At 43.3% G+C, this 23,402-nt stretch overlaps 1 protein-coding gene and 1 pseudogene across 1 annotated transcript; both read left to right on the top strand.

Annotated features, from left to right (window-relative positions):
• Positions 1 to 497: 497 nt before the first annotated feature.
• LOC115131439 (elongation factor Ts, mitochondrial-like) lies at positions 498 to 6,916 on the top strand (annotated as a pseudogene).
• Positions 6,917 to 7,525: 609 nt separating this feature from the next.
• Positions 7,526 to 22,681, top strand: LOC115139781 (myosin light polypeptide 6). Its single transcript, XM_029677556.2, has 6 exons — positions 7,526 to 7,607; positions 7,860 to 7,887; positions 9,310 to 9,453; positions 19,523 to 19,696; positions 20,354 to 20,431; positions 22,184 to 22,681. Exons 1-6 carry the CDS (start codon positions 7,605 to 7,607, stop codon positions 22,210 to 22,212), a joined length of 456 nt encoding a protein of 151 aa, XP_029533416.1. The 5' UTR covers positions 7,526 to 7,604; the 3' UTR covers positions 22,213 to 22,681.
• The last annotated feature ends 721 nt before the right edge of the window (positions 22,682 to 23,402 follow it).

Raw genomic sequence — 23,402 nt, 5'->3', positions numbered from 1 at the left:
GAGTGGCCTAGCCAGTCTCCAGATCTCAACCCATAGGAAATCTTTGGAGGGAGTTGAAAGTCCGTGTTGCCCAGCAACAGCCCCAAAACATCACTGCTCTAGAGGAGATCTGCATGGAGAAATGGGCCAAAATACCAGCAACAGTGTGTGAAAACCTTGTGAAGACTTACAGAAAACGTTTGACTTCTGTCATTGGCAACAAAGGGTATATAACAAAGTATTGAGATAAACTTTTGTTATTGACCAAATACTTATTTTCCACCATAATTTGCAAATAAATTCATAAAAAATCATACAATGTGATTTTTAAGATTTTTTTTTCTCATTTTGTCTGTCATAGTTTAAGTATACCTATGATGAAAATTACAGGCCTCTCGTCTTTTTAAGTGGGAGAACTTGCACAATTGGTGGCTGACTAAATACTTTTTTGCCCCACTGTATACCAATATATTAGTGGTCCAATATAGTGAAACATAACGAAGGTTACATTTGTAACCATGGTTATGTGTGCTATATGGATCACTCCAATCTTCTACGGTGCTAGAGTTGCCTCAAATTATGTAGAGAACGTGTGTCGCGGCCATGGGGTCTACAGTGTGTATATAGGGGCGGACCCCAGCCACGGGAGTAAATCTGTAAATTCTCACCTCGGATGTATCCCTCCATCGCGGAGTGATACCAATATATTGGAGTGGTCCATATAGCTCACATAACCGTGGTTACATATGTAACCCTCGTTGTAGTACCCGGCGTGGTTCAATAACATTCCGTCTTTCATAAGGAGCTTTGTTGAGCTTTGATTTGCAGCAGGTACAGTCTTTACACACAGGATGTCCACTTAATGTTGCAGAGAAAGCTCTCCTTATGAAACTACGCACAAACACTGTTTATTAACTGCAAGAAATCATTGGAAAATGTGATAATGACATCACACAGGTAAACATGTCTTCTGTCTGCAGTCTCCCTGGCTAAGCATGGAGGGGATGGATGTCCAAACTTTGTCCTGGAGAGGTGGTGAATGTGCAAGATTTTGTTCCAGTCCAACATTAACGAAAAATGTTGTTAATAGTATGTTATGATTTAGTGCTAGGCTGGAACAAAAGCCTGCCCTGCAGGGCCTGCACATACTGCATGCCTCCTGGACCAGGATTGGGCAACCCCTGACTTAAATGTAATGTATATTTAGGATAGTGTGTATGTGTAATGCCCCCTTTTTCTCCAACAAAGGCATAGAGATGGTTACATGAGGAGGCCCAAAAGGAGGGGAGGAGGGCCATGGAGGGGCTGATCAGTCTGTTTGTAGGAGACAAAGCTGCTGTCATGGTGGAGGTAAGCAGATCTCATTCACTCAATGAGATCCTATTACTCATCCTCCTCAATGCTGTCTGCAAGCAATATTTAAGTTGAATGTTATGAAGTTTGATAGTCATCTTACTTTGTTTAGTTTGATAAAGACTTTTGTGTAAACTTAAATATAGTAGTAATTCCACTGTGATCAGATGTAGCTGTATCTCAATGTCCTCCATGTCTGTGTGTGCTGTAGGTGAACTGTGAAATAGACTTTGTTGCCCGTAATGAGAGGTTCCAGCAGCTGGTGAAGTATGTGGCGTTTGCCACCATGGCTCACCACCGCAGTAAAAACCAGAGTCACACTGGATACGTTAAGGTATAACACATCACTCCATCCTAGCTGGAGGGGTGCCCTCATCTTATCTACCAACATAGACAGGGCTCTAACTCCTCTAGCTCCACAATGAAATAGGGTGCAGGCCAGGCAGCAGGCTATTAGCCAGCCTGCCAGCATAGTGGAGTCTGCCACTAGCATAGTCAGTGTAGTCAGCTCAGCTATCACCATTGAGACCGTGTCTGTGCCTCGACCTAGGTTGGGCAAAACTAAACATGGCGGTGTTCGCCTTAGCAATCTCACTAGGATAAAGACCACCTCCATTCCTGTCATTACTGAAAGAGATCATGATACCTCACTTCTCAAAATAGGGCTACTTAATGTTAGATCCCTTACTTCAAAGGCAATTATAGTCAATGAACTAATCACTGATCATAATCTTGATGTGATTGGCCTGACTGAAACATGGCTTAAGCCTGATGAATTTACTGTGTTAAATGAGGCCTCACCTCCTGGCTACACTAGTGAGCATATCCCCGTGCATCCCGCAAAGGCGGAGGTGTTGCTAACATTTACGATAGCAAATTTCAATTTACAAAAAAAAAAAAAAAAAGACGTTTTCGTCTTTTGAGCTTCTAGTCATGAAATCTATGCAGCCTACTCAATCACTTTTTATAGCTACTGTTTACAGGCCTCCTGGGCCATATACAGCGTTTCTCACTGAGTTCCCTGAATTCCTATCGGACCTTGTAGTCATTGCAGATAATATTCTAATCTTTGGTGACTTTAATATTCACATGGAAAAGTCCACAGACCCACTCCAAAAGGCTTTGAGCCATCATCGACTCAGTGGGTTTTGTCCAACATGTCTCTGGACCCACTCACTGTCACAGTCATACGCTGGACCTAGTTTTGTCCCATGGAATAAATGTTGTGGATCTTAATGTTTTTCCTCATAATCCTGGACTATCGGACCACCATTTTATTACGTTTGCAATTGCAACAAATAATCTGCTCAGACCCCAACCAAGGAACATCAAAAGTCGTGCTATAAATTCACAGACAACACAAAGATTCCTTGATGCCCTTCCAGACTCCCTCTGCCTACCCAAGGACGCCAGAGGACAAAAATCCGTTAACCACCTAACTGAGTATCTCAATTTAACCTTGCGCAATACCCTAGATGCAGTTGCACCCCTAAAAACTAAAAAAATGTCTCATAAGAAACTAGCTCCCTGGTACACAGAAAATACCCGAGCTCTGAAGCAAGCTTCCAGAAAATTGAACGGAAATGGCGCCACACCAAACTGGAAGTCTTCCGACTAGCTTGGATGGACGGTACCGTGCAGTACCGAAGAGCCCTTACTGCTGCTCGATCATCCTATTTTTCTAACTTAATTGAGGAAAATAAGAACAATCCGAAATTCCTTTTGATACTGTCGCAAAGCTAACTAAAAAGCAGCATTCCCCAAGAGAGGATGACTTTCACTTTAGCAGTGATAAATTCATGAACTTCTTTGAGGAAAAGATTATGATTATTAGAAAGCAAATTACGGACTCCTCTTTAAACCTGCCTATTCCTCCAAACCTCAGTTGTCCTGAGTCTGCACAACTCTGCCAGGACCTAGGATCAAGAGAGACGCTCAAGTCTTTTAGTACTATATCTCTTGACACAATGATGAAAATAATCATGGCCTCTAAACCTTCAAGCTGCATACTGGACCCTATTCCAACTAAACTACTGAAAGAGCTGCTTCCTGTGCTTGGCCCTCCTATGTTGAACATAATAAACGGCTCTCTATCCACTGGATGTGTACCAAACTCACTAAAAGTGGCAGTAATAAAGCCTCTCTTGAAAAAGCCAAACCTTGACCCAGAAAATATAAAAAACTATCGGCCTATATCGAATCTTCCATTCCTCTCAAAAATTTTAGAGAAGGCTGTTGCGCAGCAACTCACTGCCTTCCTGAAGACAAACAATGTATACGAAATGCTTCAGTCTGGTTTTAGACCCCATCATAGCACTGAGACGGCACTTGTGAAGGTGGTAAATGACATTTTAATGGCAACGGACCGAGGCTCTGCATCTGTCCTCGTGCTCCTAGACCTTAGTGCTGCTTTTGATACCATCGATCACCACATTCTTTTGGAGAGATTGGAAACCCAAATTGGTCTACACGGACATGTTCTGGCCTGGTTTAGATCTTATCTGTCGGAAAGATATCAGTTTGTCTCTGTGAATGGTTTGTCCTCTGACAAATCAACTGTAAATTTCGGTGTTCCTCAAGGTTCTGTTTTAGGACCACTATTGTTTTCACTATATATTTTACCTCTTGGGGATGTTATTCGAAAACATAATGTAAACTTTCACTGCTATGCGGATGACACACAGCTGTACATTTCAATGAAACATGGTGAAGCCCCAAAATTGCCCTCGCTAGAAGCATGTGTTTCAGACATAAGGAAGTGGATGGCTGCAAACTTTCTACTATTAAACTCGGACAAAACAGAGATGCTTGTTCTAGGTCCCAAGAAACAAAGAGATCTTCTGTTGAATCTGACAATTAATCTTAATGGTTGTACAGTCGTCTCAAATAAAACTGTGAAGGACCTCGGCGTTACTCTGGACCCTGATCTCTCTTTTGAAGAACATATCAAGACCATTTCGAGGACAGCTTTTTTCCATCTACGTAACATTGCAAAAATCAGAAACTTTCTGTCCAAAAATGATGCAGAAAAATTAATCCATGCTTTTGTCACTTCTAGGTTAGACTACTGCAATGCTCTATTTTCCGGCTACCCGGATAAAGCACTAAATAAACTTCAGTTAGTGCTGAATACGGCTGCTAGAATCCTGACTAGAACCAAAAAATTTTATCATATTACTCCAGTGCTAGCCTCTCTACACTGGCTTCCTGTCAAAGCAAGGGCTGATTTCAAGGTTTTACTGCTAACCTACAAAGCATTACATGGGCTTGCTCCTACCTATCTCTCTGATTTGGTCCTGCCGTACATACCTACACGTACGCTACGGTCACAAGACGCAGGCCTCCTAATTGTCCCTAGAATTTCTAAGCAAACAGCTGGAGGCAGGGCTTTCTCCTATAGAGCTCCATTTTTATGGAACGGTCTGCCTACCCATGTCAGAGATGCAAACTCGGTCTCAACCTTTAAGTCTTTACTGAAGACTCATCTCTTCAGTGGGTCATATGATTGAGTGTAGTCTGGCCCAGGAGTGGGAAGGTGAACGGAAAGGCTCTGGAGCAACGAACCACCCTTGCTGTCTCTGCCTGGCCGATTCCCCTCTTTCCACTGGGATTCTCTGCCTCTACCCTGTTACGGGGCTGAGTCACTGGCTTACTGGGGCTCTCTCATGCCGTCCCTGGGGGGTGCGTCACCTGGGTGGGTTGATTCACTGTTGTGGTCGGCCTGTCTGGGTTGGCGCCCCCCTTGGGTTGAGCTGTGGCGGAGATCTTTGTGGGCTATACTCGGCCTTGTCTCAGGATGGTAAGTTGGTGGTTGAAGATATCCCTCTAGTGGTGTGGGGGCTGTGCTTTGGCAAAGTGGGTGGGGTTATATCCTTCCTGTTTGGCCCTGTCCGGGGTGTCCTCGGATGGGGCCACAGTGTCTCCTGACCCCTCCTGTCTCAGCCTCCAGTATTTATGCTGCATTAGTTTATGTGTCGGGGGGCTAGGGTCAGTTTGTTATATCTGGAGTACTTCTCCTGTCCTATTCGGTGTCCTGTGTGAATCTAAGTGTGCGTTCTCTAATTCTCTCCTTCTCTCTTTCTTTCTCTCTCTCGGAGGACCTGAGCCCTAGGACCATGCCCCAGGACTACCTGACATGATGACTCCTTGCTGTCCCCAGTCCACCTGGCCATGCTGCTGCTCCAGTTTCAACTGGCCTGGGCCCTAGGACCATGTCCCAGGACTACCTGACATGATGACTCCTTGCTGTCCCCAGTCCACCTGGCCATGCTGCTGCTCCAGTTTCAACTGTTCTGCCTTACTATTATTCAACCATGCTGGTCATTTATGAACATTTGAACATCTTGGCCACGTTCTGTTATAATCTCCACCCGGCACAGCCAGAAGAGGACTGGCCACCCCACATATGCTCTCTCTAATTCTCTCTTTCTTTTCTCTCTCTCGGAGGACCTGAGCCCTAGGACCGTGCCCCAGGACTACCTGACATGATGACTCCTTGCTGTCCCCAGTCCACCTGACTGTGCTGCTGCTCCAGTTTCAACTGTTCTGCCTTATTATTATTCGACCATGCTGGTCATTTATGAACATTTGAACATCTTGGTCATGTTCTGTTATAATCTCTACCCGGCACAGCCAGAAGAGGACTGGCCACCCCACATAGCCTGGTTCCTCTCTAGGTTTCTTCCTAGGTTTTGGCCTTTCTAGGGAGTTTTTCCTAGCCACCGTGCTTTTACACCTGCATTGTTTGCTGTTTGGGGTTTTAGGCTGGGTTTCTGTACAGCACTTTGAGATATCAGCTAATGTACGAAGGGCTATATAAATAAATTTGATTTGATTTGATTTGATCACCACACCACCCCCACTCAGTAGCCACATCACCCGAATATGCCTGTTGGAATATGTAAAATTGCATTTATCTTTGTTTGTTCCAGTGTCTCCTGGCAGCAGAAGACCTCTCTAAACTGAACTTGGGTGAAGGTGCTTCTCTGGCTGATCAGCTGGCTCTTACCGTAGGTGAGTGACTAATAAAAGTAGCCCAAACATTATTCAAATATGATTTTAAATGTATCAAAGAGGGTTTACTTGATTTGAACTTTGAGAGCCTCTATCTCCAGCATTATTTCTTGATTGAAAGTGTTTGGAAATGGAAGACTGCTCTGTTAGTGAAGTTGTGGTTTCCTGTCATTTCCTGCCCCGTCCCCTGTCAGGTTGTCTGGGTGAGACATGTCAGTGAAGCGGGCGGTGACGGTGGGCTGCACATCAGGTACTACATCCACAGTGGCGTGGCAGGCCAGTCTGACATGGCCATGGGCGATACGGCGCCCTCGTGGTGTTCCAGGGGGGGCAAGGACGGGGCGCAGGACACACTGGGAGGAAGCTGAGGCATCCTGTTGTGGGAGAGGCCCCCATATCCCTGGGCAGCATGGATGACCTGCCCTGTCGGGACACGGAGACACGCCTGTTGGCGCAATCCTTCCTCCCTGACCCCAGTAGGACAGTTGCCCAGTACCTGACAGAGCAGGGGGCTCGAGTTGTGGACTTTGTTTGCGTTCAGTGTTGGGAGGCGGGCAGTGATGGGGCATAGTGAAAGGGAGAGGAGAGCATATCAAAGACCTTACATGTTTTGTTATCTGCCTTTTTTTGTTTCTGAATTAGGTCACAGTGCAGACGCTCAGTCGGTGTCATGCAAATGCACTCAAGCAATTTCAGTGTCTCATGTTTTAAGGCTGTATGTGAAGCCTAATATACACTGAGTATGCCAAACATTAGGAACAGCTTATCCCCCCAGCAATAAATATATTTGAAGCTCATTACCATGTCTGCTGTACATTTATGACGATCTTATCTCACTAATTTCTCATAAGATCATGATTCTAGCTACAGTTTGCATTTTCATACCACACGATGGCGTACTTTTTCACTAATACATATGGCTCATAACAATCGTCCACATGAAAGCTTCAATGGAATTGGGAAAAACTATTTCTGTTTTTTCCCCAGCACAGCATACATACACCGATATTCATTTATTCGCTTTTAAAGAATGGTCAAGATTCCAATAAATTAATGTTATGACCGTTTTTTGCGCTTATCTTCCTGAATGAAGGTAAATAATTCGAAGAGCCAACGCCTGCGAGATGTGATTGGCCTGTGCAGTGCATTAATTAAGAATGATGACGTCACGAGCATAATTTTTCTTGTCAACGTTCGCCCCTGTCGGTTCACATTCGCCTGACCTCCGACCGCAGACGGGACTCCAACCAAGCCCAGAAATGGTAAATGCCTTTACTCTGTTCTGTTTGAAAGATATTTGTATGTGAAGTGTAGAATGTTAGCCTAGCCAAATGTCATTTTCAATTCGTGTAGACTAAGCCAGTAAACTGATCCAACGAAAACATTGCATTGCTGGATTTTCAAAACATGGCTGGGCAATGTTTGCTGGCTAACGTTACTTGTTTTCCTCATCTTCGATAATCATATTAAAGGATGTGTTCTCTGTTTTCATCTTTGCCGTGCTTCTCTACCAGTCTGATTTCTCAGAAGACCAGATCATCGGTGAGTGTTGTGACAGTAAAGCTATTTGAAGGCTAGCCAGTTAGCTACCTAGCTAAATTGTTAGCTACTAGACTATCCCTTGCTTCACTGTCGTCATTCTTTGAATGTGGAATAGCTGTATTTCTTCTCTCCTGTCCTCATGTTTGTCTTGTTGTGAGAAGCAGTTTCCCTACTGACAAGTTGATTTAAAACTGGAGCCTATGGTGAGTTTGTTGATGGTCCAGGTTTTGTGTGGGCTAACCATCTTGGGAAACGTTTACATTTTTGACAATTAGCACAGCAGACGCTCTTATGCAGAGTGACTAACAGTTGTGCGTGCATACGTTTTCTTACCATGCATGGATGGTGGAATTGTCAGACAAACAACCAGCAACGAATAGTGAAACATTTACTAAAATATTGATTCACCGGTGTCTATTGGCTCAGGCAATCCCATATAATGTGGTTAATCCCCTTGTTTGATCCCCACAGTGGGTTTGCTTGAATTGTCTAAACAGATTAAGGTTTTGTGTTGAATGGATGCCCAACTAATTTTGCACTGCGTTCTGATTTAAAAATAAATAAATAAATTATGCATGCAGAAATGGAAGGGCCATATTTCAACATGGCATAGTTAGCTATTAGTGTTTAAAAGCCTAGATACTTGGATGAAACATTTTTGTCGTTTGAGTTAACTTTTTTCAACACCAATTTTGGTATTAATCTGTTTCGTTTGTTGTGATTTCGCCTAGTTCAGCTAGTTACGTGTGCCAGAACTGTTTAAAATATGTCTATATATTATAGAGGCAGTCAAGACACTTGTAATTTGTTCTCAGTCCGACACCGCTGACTCAGACATTGTATACATGGCAAAGGGAAATGACTCAACCACTTTGAGGTCTACGTGTTGAAGGCGTGGCCCAACTAAACCTCAGGCATACACTTTGAAATAAAGTTAGCTAAGCATAATGTATCCATTTAGCAATGATATATGTACCGATATGTCGTTATTGTACTCGCCTATCGCATGTGGCTTTTCCCCTTGCTCAATGGGCTGTTTTGAGTTTTGTTCTACGGTCGATTTAATTTGCTCGTTTGATTGGTTGAAAGATTACTCGGCCAGGGTTTGCTGTCAATGCCATATATGGGTAAATGAGTGGCTGCTGTGTAGTTTTAGACAAGCGGTCTCGGAATGCGCCGCATACCAGCGATGGGAGGCAAGCACCATAACAATGGCCCGTGGAAATTACCCAGATGTCAGAAAGCGTTCCATTAGAGGCCACCGCATTTACTGTAGATAACAAATTGAATAGCTTATGTAATAACTCTTTAAGAAATTATTCAGACTTTTCCCCCCATTTTCAACCTTTTTCTACATTTACAGCCCCCCTCACACTCTAAATCCAACTCTGCTTTTTTAACACCCTTCTCCCTGTCTGTCAGAGTTCAAGGAGGCCTTCCTGCTGTTTGACAGGACAGGTGATGGGAAGATCAGTTACAGCCAGTGTGGTGATGTCATGCGGGCCCTTGGCCAGAACCCTGTCAACGCTGAGGTCCTCAAGGTCCTGGGCAACCCCAAGTCAGAAGGTCAGCCATGCTTCTAGATGTTTACTGAACATTGACATTAGTATCCACTGGCTGGATCAAACCTATAGAAGTACTACATGCTTCAGTAAACAAATGAATACCACTTTATTCAGGCATAGAGTAGCTTTATTGTTTTCTGTTTGATTTAGGCATATCTTTCAACGCTTAGGGTTGGTATTTTTGGGCCTGTTTACTGTTTGCTGTCAAATTCACCAAATCAGTTTGAGTTATTTGTAAGGTGTCAACTGTGATTAAGCATCCAAGGATATAACTGAAACCATGTTCTTCTGGGTATGACAACTATCCTATGGAGTGAATTTAGTTTATAATCTGCAATTGTCAAGTACCACAGAGGCATTGTCTTAACCTATCAAGAGGGTGTTAGTAGTGAAACTGTTTCTGTTGTGCTTGTGCTGCCTGTCCCTTATCAGTCAAGGAACTGAGGCATTGAATGTTTGCATGCGTACTAATATATTTTGATATTTAACTGATTATAGCCCTAGGCAGATTATGCAATAGTCATAAATACTTTACTCTGCATATCTTATTTGGCATAAAATCAAAGTAAGCATACGCTGATTAAAACACCTGTTTTTCTGAGCAATCTTTCAAATTATTAGGACATGTAAACACCTTAATCGGTGTTCCAGCTGTGTGTTTCCTCTGCGCATTTGCTAGCACCAGCCGACCGAGTCTCCCTCTTTAGTGCAAGTGAAATGTGTTCGTAAACAACTGAATTTTATGTCTGAACTCAGAATCAAATATGCTCCCCCAAAATAACATGTTCACTGTTGTAGAATGTTTATTTTGATTGCTGGTTTTCTGAATATTTTTGCCATCAGGTCTGATTTCAGATGTGTCTATGTAAACAGGATTATTAGGGAAATTGTTCTTCTTGCACAGGGTTCACTCCAAACAATCCCTGTTTTGTTCTTACATGTGTTAAACAAAACACATGCATCTCAGATACGCAGCTCATGTCAACTAGATCTGATAATGTAAAGCTGATAATCAACTTAAAGAGAAACACAAGCATTCTTCTTGGAATTGATAAGATTTGTAAATATTCTATTTTTTGCTAAATGTGCAAGAGCAGCACGTACTTTGAATTTGTAAGGCTACACATACTGGGCGTGAGTACAGTATTTAGGAATGTGTATCAAATATCTCTTTTAGTTTACGTCTTCTATGACGTTGGGGGGGAGGTGCTAAGTTGACGTATGGAATTGTGTTAAGATGGTCATACTATGGATCATTTAGCTATTTTATTTTTGTATTTCAGGACCCCTTTAGGTATCCCCAAAGAAATAAAAATAAATACAATACCAGTGAAGTGTTTGGACACCTACTCATACCAGGGTTTTTCTTTATTTTTACTACATTCTAGAATTATACACTGCTCAAAAAAATAAAGGGAACACTAACATAACACATCCTAGATCTGAATGAAATATTCTTATTAAATACTTTTTTCTTTACATAGTTGAATGTGCTGACAACAAAATCACACAAATGATCAATGGAAATCAAATCGATCAACCCATGGAGGTCTGGATTTGGAGTCTCACTCAAAAGTGGAAAACCACACTACAGGCTGATCCAACTTTGATGTAATGTCCTTAAAACAAGTCAAAATGAGGCCCAGTAGTGTGTGGCCTCCACGTGCCTGTATGACCTCGCTACAACGCCTGGGCATGTTCCTGTTGAGGTGGCGGATGGTCTCCTGAGGGATCTCCCAGACCTGGACTAAAGCATCCGCCAAATCCTTGACAGTCTGTGGTGTGGCGTTGGTGGATGATGTCCCAGATGTGCTCAATTGGATTCAGGTCTGGGGAATGGGCGGGCCAGTCCATAGCATCAATGCCTTCCTCTTGCAGGAACTGCTGACTCACTCCAGCCACATGAGGTCTTGCATTAGGAGGAACCCAGGGTCAACCGCACCAGCATATGGTCTCACACGGGGTCTGAGGATCTCATCTCGGTACCGAATGGCAGTTGGGCTACCTCTGGCGAGTACATGGAGGGCTGTGCGGCCCCCCCCCCAAAGAAATGCCACCCCACACCATGACTGACCCACTGCCAAACCGGTCATGCTGGAGGCTGTTGCAGGCAGCAGAATGTTCTCCACGGCGTCTCCAGATTCTGTCACGTCTGTCACATGTGCTCAGTGTGAACCTGCGTTCATCTGTGAAGAGCACAGGGCGCCAGTGGCGAATTTGCCAATCTTGGGGTTCTCTGGCAAATGCCAAACGTCCTGCACGGTGTTGGGCTGTAAGCACAACCCCCACCTGTGGACGTCGGGCCCTCATACCACCCTCATGGAGTCTGTTTCTGACCGTTTGAGCAGACATGCACATTTGTGGCCTGCTGGAGGTCATTTTGCAGGCCTCCGGCAGTGCTCCTCCTGCTCCTCCTTGCACAAAGGCGGTAACGGTCCTGCTGCTGGGTTGTTGCCCTCCTACGGCATCCTCCACGTCTCCTGATGTACTGGCCTGTCTCCTGGTAGCGCCTCCATGCTCTGGACACTACGCTGACAGACACAGCAAACCTTCTTGCCACAGCTCGCATTGGTGTGCCATCCTGGATGAGCTGCACTACCTGAGCCACTTGTGTGGGTTGTAGACTCCGTCTCATGCTACCACGAGTTAAAGCACCGCCAGCATTCAAAAGTGACAAAAACATCAGCCAGGAAGCATAGGAACTGAGAAGTGGTCTGTGGTCACCACCTGCAGAACCACTCCTTTATTGGGGGTGTATTGCTAATTGCCTATAATTTCCACCTGTTTATTCCATTTGCACAACAGCATGTGAAATTGATTGTCAATCAGTGTTGCTTCCTATGTGGACAGTTTGATTTCACAGAAGTGTGATTGACTTGGAGTTACATTGTGTTTAAATGTTCCCTTGTATTTACTACTGCTCAAAAAAATAAATCATATGAAATAACACGTATGGAATCATGTAGTAACCAAAAAAGTGTTAAACAAATCAAAATATATTTGACTCTTAAACTAGCCAACCTTTGCTTTGACTATAGCTTTGCACATGCTTGGCATTCTCTCAACCAGCTTCGAGGTAGTCATCTGGAATGCATTTCAATTAACATGTCTGCCTTAATTTGTGGAATTTCTTTAATGTGTTTGAGCCAATCAGTTGTGTTGTGACAAGGTAAGGGGGTATACAGAAGAGAGCCTTATTTGGTAGAAGACCAAGAACAGCTCAAGTAAGCAGATAAACTACAGTCCATTATTAATTTAAGAGATGGTCAGTCAATCCAGATAATGTCAAGAACTTTGAACGTTTCTTCAAGTGCAGTTGCAAAAACCATCATGCGCTATGATGAAACTGGCTCTCGTGAGGACAGCTACAGGAATGGAAACCCAGAGTTGCCTCTGCTGCAGGGGATAAATTCGTTAGATTTACCAGCCTCACAAATTGCAGCCCAAATAAATGCTACAGAGTCCAGTAACATACACCTCAACATCAACTGTTCAGAGGAGACTGCGTGAATCAGGCCTCTGGTCGAATGGCTGCAGAGAAAGCACTACTAAAGGACACCAATAATAAGAGACTTGCTTGTGCCAAGAAACACAAGCAATGGTCATTAGATCTGTGGAAAATTAGATCTGTCCTTTGGTCTGATTTCAATTTTGAGATATTTGATTGCAACTGCCGCGTCTTTGAGACGCAGAGTAGGTGAACGGATTATCTCTGCATGTGGTTCCCATCGTGAAGCATGGAGGTGGTGTGGGGGTGCTTTGCTGGGGAGTGCTGTCTGATTTATTTAGAATTCAAGGCATGCTTAACCAGCATGGCTACCACAGCATTCTGCAGCGATAGCCATCCCATCTGATTTGCACTTAGTCCCACTATAATTAGTTTTCAACAGGACAATGACCCAAAACACACCTCGAGGCTGTGTAAGGGCTATTTGACAAAGGGGGGTGATTGAGTGCTGTATCAGATGACCTGGCTTCCACAATCACCCGGCCTCAACCCAATTGTGATGAGTTGGACTGCGGCGTGAATGAAAGCAGCTAACAAGTGCTCAGCATATGTGGGAACTCTTAGACTGTTGAAAAAGCATTCCAGGTGACTACTTCAGCAGGTTGAGAGAATGCCAAGAGTGCAATGCTATCATCAAGGCAAAGGGTGGCTACTTTGAAGAATCAAAAATATATTTGGCCTCTGGCCTGCTCGCCTCCCTACCACTGAGGAAGTACAGTTCCCGCTCAGCCCAGTCAAAACTGTTCGCTGCTCTGGCCCCCCAATGGTGGAACAAACTCCCTCACGACGCCAGGACAGCGGAGTCAATCACCACCTTCCGGAGACACCTGAAACCCCACCTCTTTAAGGAATACCTAGGATAGGATAAAGTAATCCCTCTCAGTCCCCCCTTAAAAGATTTAGATGCACTACTGTTCCACTGGATGTCATAAGGTGAATGCACCAATTTGTAAGTCGCTCTGGATAAGAGCGTCTGCTAAATGACTTAAATTTTTATTTTATTTTATTTCACCTTTATTTAACCAGGTAGGCTAGTTGAGAACAAGTTCTCATTTGCAACTGCGACCTGGCCAAGATAAAGCATAGCAGTGTGAACAGACAACACAGAGTTACACATGGAGTAAACAATTAACAAGTCAATAACACAGTAGAAAAAAAAAATGGGCAGTCTATATACAATGTGTGCAAAAGGCATGAGGTAGGCGAATAATACAATTTTGCAGATTAACACTGGGGTGATAAATGATCAGATGGTCATGTACAGGTAGAGATATTGACCCCCAAACCATTCTCTCCACTCCCCTCTTTGATGACCACTCCCTTAATGTCAATATGATCCATTGCTGTGTGCAAAAGAGCAGAAAAGTAAATTAAATAAATAAATAAAAAACAGTATAAAAACAGTATGGGAATGAGGTAGGTGAAAATGGGTGGGCTATTTACCAATAGACTATGTACAGCTGCAGCGATCGGTTAGCTGCTCGGATGTAAATGTAATGTAAATGTTGAGCACCATTTTTGATTGATGCCCATGGCTCCAGTTCAAGATGTTTTTGACAATATATTGTCGTTCGTGTGTGTATATATATATATATATATATATATATATTTACAACTTTTCTGTACACATACATTTTATTTTTATTTTCCATCAACTCATCTTTAGCTGCCTCACCAATCTTTGATATGTATAAATGTATTATTTACCTCAAATCTGCAATCCTCCAAGAAGCTAGCCAGAAATAGCCAGGAGTTAGTTAGCTCCTACTGGCAACTCGTTAGTATTCAGCTAACCACGGTTTGTGGTCATCAGCTATCCATTTAACTCGAAAATCTATCGCCAGTTTTTGTTTTCACTGCGCAACGGAACGGAACATACCGACCGATTTTCTCTCCATGTCCCTGGATTTCAAAAATCTCTGGACATTCAAACTACAACGGATCTTAAGGGGCGGTCCCGAGCAAACATCAATCTACCCAAAGATAGCCTAGCCAGTTCAATCACTATCCTGAGTCTGTCAATCACTCCCTGCACTTTTAAAAATCCGGACGCTTTTACTCTAAAAACAAGTCTCTCACCGGGCCTTCACAACTGGACCCTCTGCCCCCAGCTGTATCTACACCAAGGAGATCTGATTGCTCCTCCATCTATCTTCAGACGCCTGAATGCCCATCTGCAACTGGAACATGTTAGCTGTCTTACCGGCTGCCATCCAGAATAGACAATCGGACAATTTATTTATTTTTATTATTATTATGTTTCCTGGGCCTCTATAACTATATCTATCTATTGTTTTTATTTTTTTGTTGTGTGATTTGGACATCCCCTCATAGATATCATCCTAACTCACTAATCTAACTACACCTCTGCTGAACGCAAGATCTCAACAGACCTCCATCCTCATGCCTGCATCCGATGTCCAGCTGTCAAATCAATGCCTGGATATTTTTAAAAATGCCTTCCTAACAATCTTAAATAAACATGCCCCATTCAAGAAAATTAGAACCAGGAACAGATATAGCCCTTGGTTCTAGACGACCCCAGACCTGACTGCCCTTAACCAACACAAAAACATCCTATGGGTTCTGCATTATTTCGAAATTTTAATTCCAAACTACAAACAGCGTGATATGCAGCTGTTCAGGAAGCATGCAATGAAACAATGATGTTATACACAGGCAGTTAGAAAAGCCAAGGCTAGACTTTTTCAAGCAGAAATTTCCTCCTATGTTCCTGCAACACTAACTCAAAACAAGTTCTGAGACACTGTAAAGTCCATGGAGAATAAGAACACTTAGAAGACTCCTCCCATCAGACAAGCCCACTGCACTGAAGATAGGAAACACTGTCACCACTGAGTAAATCCACTAAAAACAATAATTGAGAATTTCAGCTGTGCCTCTGTTCACCCATGTGAAGCATTTTTCTACAGAGCTGGCCATGCTTTCCACCTGGCAACAACTCAACACAAATTATCTACCCCGGTCAACAGCACTGCACCCCTGCTTTTTCAACCAACTCGCCCAAGCCTTCCCCATTTCTCCTTCTCCCAAATCCATTCAGCTGAAGTTCTGAAAGAGCTGAAAAATCTGGACCCCTACAAATCAGCCGGGGGCTAGACAATCTGGACCCTTTCTTTCTAAAATTATCTGCAGAAATTGTTGCCACCCCTATTACTAGCCTGTTCAACCTCTCTTTCGTGTCATCTGAGATTCCCAAAGAAGCTGCGGTCATCCCCCTCTTCAAAGGGGGACACTCTTGACCCAAACTGTTACAGACCTATATCTATCCTACCATGCCTTTCTAAGGGCCAAGTCAACAAACAGATTGCAGACCATTTCGAATCTCACCATACCTTCTCTGCTATGCAATCTGGTTTCAGAGCTGGTCATGGGTGCACCTCAGCCACGCTCAAGGTCCTGATATCTTAACCGCCATCGATAAGAAACATTACTGTGCAGCCGTATTCATTGATCTGGCCAAGGCTTTCGACTCTGTCAACCACACATCCTCATCGGCAGACTAGACAGCCTTGGTTTCTCAAATGATTGCCTCGCCTGGTTCACCAACTACTTCTCTGATAGGGTTCAGTGTGTCAAATCGGAGGGTCTGCTGTCCGGACCTCTGGCAGTCTCTATGGGGGTGCCACAGGGTTCAATTCTTGGACCGACTCTCTTCTCTGTTCACTCTCTTGACCGACTTCTCTTCTGTATACATCAATGAACAGACGACACCATTCTGTATACTTCCGGCCCTTCTTTGGACACTGTGTTAACAACCCTCCAGGCAAGCTTCAATGCCATACAACTCTCCTTCCGTGGCCTCCAATTGCTCTTAAATACAAGTAAAACTAAATGTATGCTCTTCAACCGATCGCTACCTGCACCTACCCGCCTGTCCAACATCACTACTCTGGACGGCTCTGACTTAGAATACGTGGACAACTACAAATACTTAGGTGTCTGGTTAGACTCTAAACTCTCCTTCCAGACCCATATCAAACATCTCCAATCCAAAGTTAAATCTAGAATTGGCTTCCTATTTCGCAACAAAGCATCCTTCACTCATGCTGCCAAACATACCCTTGTAAAATTGACCATCCTACCAATCCTCGACTTTGGCGATGTCATTTACAAAATAGCCTCCAATACCCTACTCAACAAATTGGATGCAGTCTATCACAGTGCAATCCGTTTTCTAACACTACCCACCATTGCGACCTGTACGCTCTCGTTGGCTGGCCCTCGCTTCATACTCAGTCGCCAAACCCACTGGCTCCATGTCATCTACAAGACCCTGCTAGGTAAAGTCCCCCTTATCTCAGCTCGCTGGTCACCATAGCATCTCCCACCTGTAGCACACGCTCCAGCAGGTATATCTCTCTAGTCACCCCCAAAACCAATTCTTTCTTTGGCCGCCTCTCCTTCCAGTTCTCTGCTGCCAATGACTGGAACGAACTACAAAAATCTCTTAAATTGAAAACACTTATCTCCCTCACTAGCTTTAAGCACCAACTGTCAGAGCATCTTACAGATTACTGCACCTGTACATAGCCCACCTATAATTTAGCCCAAACAACTACCTCTTTCCCAACTGTATTTAATTTATTTATTTATTTTGCTCCTTTGCACCCCATTATTTTTATTTCTACTTTGCACATTTTTCCATTGCAAAACTACCATTCCAGTGTTTTACTTGCTATATTGTATTTAACCATGGCCTTTTTTTGCCTTTACCTCCCTTCTCACCTAATTTGCTCACATTGTATATAGACTTGTTTTTTTTTTACTGTATTATTGACTGTATGTTTGTTTTACTCCATGTGTAACTCTGTGTCGTTGTATGTGTCGAACTGCTTTGCTTTATCTTGGCCAGGTCGCAATTGTAAATGAGAACTTGTTCTCAACTTGCTTACCTGGTTAAATAAAGGTTAAATAAAATAAAATAAATACATTTTGGGTTACTACGTGACTCCATATGTTTTGATGTCTTCACTATTATTCGACAATGTAAAAAATAAGGTGTTCGGCTTGTCCAAACGTGTGTATATATTTTTCTTACATAGGCACATAACTACCTTAGTTTTTCTAAACCCGTACTGCTTTCCTTCAGTGGAATCCTGTGACACTTATGGGTGCCATAGAGGAAAACCAGGTTTGAGTCTCTTCTTTCCATAGTGGTCATAATAGTTTGTAGGCCAAACCGGTCAGACGCTACAGATGTTCACGAAGACTGATTTTCGGGATGTCTCGTGGTCTGACTAACACCGCTCTAGCTCTGCCACCTTTCACTGCAGATGCAGGAGTGCGACATGAATTGACTTGTCCAATGCAACAACAAAAAAATATCTTTATCTGAAACTGACTTTTTTTTTTTTTGAGTTTACACTCAGTATGCAGGTCTAGTTTTAAATGGAGCAGATGTGGTTATTTTGTATATACTGAACAAAAAATGTTGGTTTCATGAGCTGAAATAAAATATCCCAAATGTTCCAAATGAGAAATAAGCTTTTTGTGCATGTTGTGCACACATTTGTTTACATCTGTTGGTGAGTTTTTCCTTTGCCAAGATATGCCACACCTGTCAGCTGGATGGATGATCAAGAAGCTGTTTAAACAGGATGCTCATTACACAGGTGCACCTTGTGCTGGGTACAAAAGGCCACTCTAAAATGTGCAGTTTTGTCACATTGAGATGTCATGGAAGTTTCAAGTTGAGTGTGATTAGCATTCTGACTGCAGGATTGTCCACCAGAGAATTGAATGTTTCTTCGTCTCACAGATTTTGGCAGTAAATCAAACCGTTCTCTCACCCTCAGACCACATGTATGGTGTTGCATGGGTGTGCGGTTTACTGATATCAACGTTGTGAACAGTGCCCCATGGTGGGGTTATGGTATGGGCAATCATAAGCTATGGACAACAAACACAATTGCATCTTATTGATGGCAACTTGAAATCACAGATACCGTGAAGAGATTCTGAGTAGCGTTGTGGTGGATGAATGGCACGACAATCACCATGTTTCAGCATGATAAATCTCTGCCCCATGTCACTAGGGTCTGTACACAATTCCTGGAAGCTGAACATTTCCCAGTTCCATGGCCTGCATACTTACCAGACATGTCACCGGTTGAGCATGTTTGGGATGCTCTGGATCAATGTGTATGATATCCAGCAACTTCACACAGCCATTGAAGTGGAATGGGACAACCACAGGCCACAATCAGCAGCCTGATCAACTCTATGCGAAGGAGATGTTGCATGAGGCAAATGGTGGTAACACCAGCTACTGACTGGCTTTCTGATCCACGTCCCATTTTTTTTTTTTTTTTTTTTTTTTTTTTTTAAGGCATCTGTGACCAACAATACATATCTGTATTCCCAGTAATGTGAAATCCATAGTACTGTAACTCAGTAAAATCTTAAGTCATTCATTGTATGTCGCACTTTATATTTTTGTTCAGTATGTTATTCTGTCTTCTAGCAAAGTAACAGCTAGTGAGTTTCTAGCAAAGAGTGTTTTAAGTGTTTAAAAAAATATGTTTTCGTCCTTCCCCAGAGATGAACCACAAGATGCTAGACTTTGAGCAGTTCCTGCCCATGCTCCAGGCCATCGCTAAGAACAAGGACCAGGGCTCCTTTGAGGATTTTGTGGAGGGTCTGCGCGTCTTCGACAAGGAGGGAAATGGCACAGTGATGGGCGCTGAGCTGCGCCATGTCCTCACAACACTTGGTAATGCCTCACAACCCCTGATGAATATGTTTACATCTCTCCTCATGAAGAGTTCATTTTCATCCAACTGCAGTCACTGTTATTTCTTGTATTAGTCCATGGTTAATATTACAGTATATTAGCCAACAATTTCTTTCTTGTGCTTGAGAGCTCTACTTCAGCTTAACATTCCAGACAAACAGTACTGAAACCTGCCTTGTGACAATGTCGGCGACATAAATCATTGACATTCTGCTCTTGACGGTTTTACCTGAATTTTAATTTGGACCAAGAGAAAAGCTTGAACTGCATGGTCCTGATAGTTTACCTCTTTTCCTTGTCAACCTCACCTGACTGGGGAACCAAAGGTCCTTATTGTCACTAAACTGATTACGTTCCTGATATCACCTCTTAAACTAGTGATTCAATGCCCTACCTTATCCATATTAATCTTCATCATTTGCATCCGGAACATCTGTCTTGTAAGAGGATTGAGCAACACATAAGACATGGTTTTGATGGTCTCACTTAACTGTATCAGTATGCCTCTGGGAATGTCTGCTTGGTAGTGGGGTTTAGCTCACCGGTGTTAGGTATAGGAAAGATGGGATTCTCTTCCTATCGTGTCTTGTCTACTTGTCTATCTGAGAATGTAAGTGTTTCATTTTTTTGTTGCAGGTGAGAAAATGACAGAAGAGGAGGTGGAGACTCTCTTAGCGGGACACGAAGACGCCAACGGCTGCATCAATTACGAAGGTAAAGCAGCGTGGTGAACTGGATGTATGTGGGTGTAAAGGGAGAACATTGGACTTGTACAGTAGAATATATCACAATGCTTTAGGATTGACCATTTCAGTGTTGGAATAATGGAAGAATCATGTGGATAAGATGTGAATTGTAACAAAATAAAATGGCAATTGTCTTGAATGGTATGTACTCATGTATCATATAAACACAAACTCCTGTGATTTTGTGGTTATTAATAAGGATTGTGTCTGACTGGGTGGAGGTTGTGCGCATTTGATTTCAGATGTGTGGGGTCCCCCCCTTCACTGACCTCCCTGTTCCTCTCCCACATTCTTTGTCCGCCACATCATGTCTGGCTGAGCAGCGGGTACGAGCAGACCCCCAAAAGCCCCCCCCCCCCTCGGTCAGCACCTACCCCAGCAGTGGGCTCTCACCTGCACTGGGAGATGTGTGTAGCGGTGAGGGGGGGCCCTCTCTTTAACCATCACTGCACAGAATGCTCCTACTCCTACTTTAAGCAAGTAGTTAACACGCAGGTTACTCTTGTTTCTGGTTTGAGTGTGTGGTTCTTGCTCAAACACACTAATTCAAAAGATGGCGTCCTATTGAAGAGATACGTAGTAAAGGCTATGATACTTATGGCGTATGTAGAGTAGGACATCTCTCTGTGCCGTGATGGTGTTGTCAGAGGCTCCTGGATTCCTGTGGTGGAGTCTGGTTTGAATTTATGGTTTGATCTGTTCTTTTATTTAACTTTCTCTCCTACAGAGCACTTCTCCCTCTCCTGCCCTTCCCTCTCATCTGGCTGTAGTTTGCATGTAGCCTCTCTGCATGTGGCTCCTGAGTGACCCCCATGGACACTGACTCTCCAACCTGATGAGGGCAGGACACTGATGGGGGGGTCTGTTAGACTAGAGGTGTGACTCCTCAACTCTGAATGCATAAGGGTGTGTTTGGGGGTGTAAACACATGAAGTGCTGTAAAATAAAGCTTTAAGGGTTCAACTATTGTCTTTACTATAGTCACTTCATACTAATAGAGAATTGCATTTCCTTGGCTGGTGACATCTCTTCCCTCCATCCCCTCTCCCCATGGAAGCTGGTACTGTAGGTGTGCTAGTTCTTCCCCCCCCTTTCTGACAGATCCCTCGCTCCTCCTTTTTCCTCTGTTAGAACAGCCCAAATAAAGAGGGGGTGGTTGCTAATCTTAACACATTCCAGGTTCTGAGGCCTGGCTGAGCAAACCCTTGGCTGTTCTGGCTCGCTAGGAGATGGATCTTCTGAGTTGCTCTATGGTTTCCCCCTCTAATCCCTTGCTCCTGCCTCTAATGTTCTCCTCTTTAATGCAGATTCTCTTCTGACTGACATGTGGATCAGGCTGCAGCTCCAGCAGAAAGCTGTCTCATGTTGGGGATAAACACCTAGAGAACCATGTGGGAGCAAGTCACTAAGTGAACTCTCTGATGAATTGAATTTGTCTCAATGTGATGTCTGGGCTGTGACATCTGAGTGTTTGTCAATGTCTATTTTTGATGGAATACACCCCCCATAATTTATTCTAGGCTATACAAGCCAATCCATCTCGAACCAAGAGTCACAGTAATGAGTCAGTATAAATTCCTATAGACAAGACGGCCCTCTAAATCTATAGTTGATAGGGAGAGCACTGCTGGCTGGAGGTGGAGTTTGCTCTAGGCTTTTCTTCTCACACCGATGACTAATGCTGCTGATTTTTTTTTTTTTTTTTTTTTTTCTCCCTCAGAACTTGTCCGGATGGTGATGAGTGGTTGAAGATTTCAAGAACACAACTGGTTAATTTTATTCCCAAATGTTTTTTCTATTATATGTCATGTCTGTCTCACCCCCATCCAAATCTTGTTTGCCCTCCATTTTGTGATATTTTCTTTCGGAAGTGCCTTTTCTGTGTCTTGAGTTGAAGAGCCCCTTTTTTTAATTTCACTTCAAAATATCATCAAGCCACAGAGGTGCATGCGATCACGCCTGGCTCGTTGACAGAATCGGCAATAACATTCCCTTCGTTATTCCATACGTTCCCATCTCCCCACCCTGTCACTCAACCCCTGTGTCAGCCCTGTCGCCCAATAGCTGTGTTTTTATACAGAGGAGATGCATGTTCATTGGCTGAGACCAGCTGTAATGTGGATTTTACCGGGCCAATTATGGAATGGTAGATTTACTGTCTCATGTATATGTTGTATCAAATTATATTTAATAAAAATCCCCAGTTTCTGAAAACAAATGGTGTTAATCTTTTTAACACAATGGTGGTGTTATGAAGAACCATCCTTCATTTAGTTTTAACAGATGTCTGGAATTTCATTACAGTAATATAAAAATGGATACTTCACTTACTAGACCATTTTAAGCCATTCTGGTTATGTCTGGGATGGTCCAGATACCTAGACATTCTGGCTACATGTCCAGGACCATTCTGGCTATTAGAATGCATGTGTTTTGAGGTGACACCATGGAACCTAGGAAGTGGTATATCCATTTGATAACTTCAGGGAACAAACCTCTATGCTGGCGTTCTCTCAAATGTAAAGGTAATTTGAATATTATTCAACAGGGCTGTAATGTAAGGCCTACTCAGCATTGTCATAGTTTCTTTTTTGCAGTAGTGCTATGGTAAGATGGGTATGTTTTATTGCAGTGGCCCTCTATGGTATTTGCAGTACTTACACTAGCCCTTTTTATGGTAATGCAGGTATGAGTCTACTAGCTGCCCTGAGGCAGTAGGCCTTGTATGGTAAGGTGATTGCTTGGTCTCTAGTCTGCAGGGTGTCTGTTAGTACTAGGTGATGGTTCAGTGGAAAATAAACCGTAATGTTCAAGACGCACTTGTCCCATGCATAGGGGGACCCTGTATGGAAGATGCCACTCAGCCTGCCCCCTTGCGGTGCCTGCAGTGCAGATGGAGCGTTGGATTATTTCCGTAGGCCTAATGTAACAACAACCAG

This window comes from Oncorhynchus nerka, linkage group LG2, assembly GCF_034236695.1.
Source record: "Oncorhynchus nerka isolate Pitt River linkage group LG2, Oner_Uvic_2.0, whole genome shotgun sequence".
NCBI lineage: Eukaryota > Metazoa > Chordata > Actinopteri > Salmoniformes > Salmonidae > Oncorhynchus > Oncorhynchus nerka.
The sequence above is the reverse complement of the archived record's forward strand: the minus strand, read 5'-3'. Positions and strand labels throughout refer to the sequence as shown.

Excerpts from the sequence above, each read along its gene's own strand:
- LOC115139781 (XM_029677556.2), top strand. Across the intron at positions 9,454-19,522 it reads GGGCAACCCCAAGTCAGAAG|AGATGAACCACAAGATGCTA; the intron begins GTCAGCCATGCT and ends GTCCTTCCCCAG. Across the intron at positions 19,697-20,353 it reads CCATGTCCTCACAACACTTG|GTGAGAAAATGACAGAAGAG; the intron begins GTAATGCCTCAC and ends TTTTTGTTGCAG.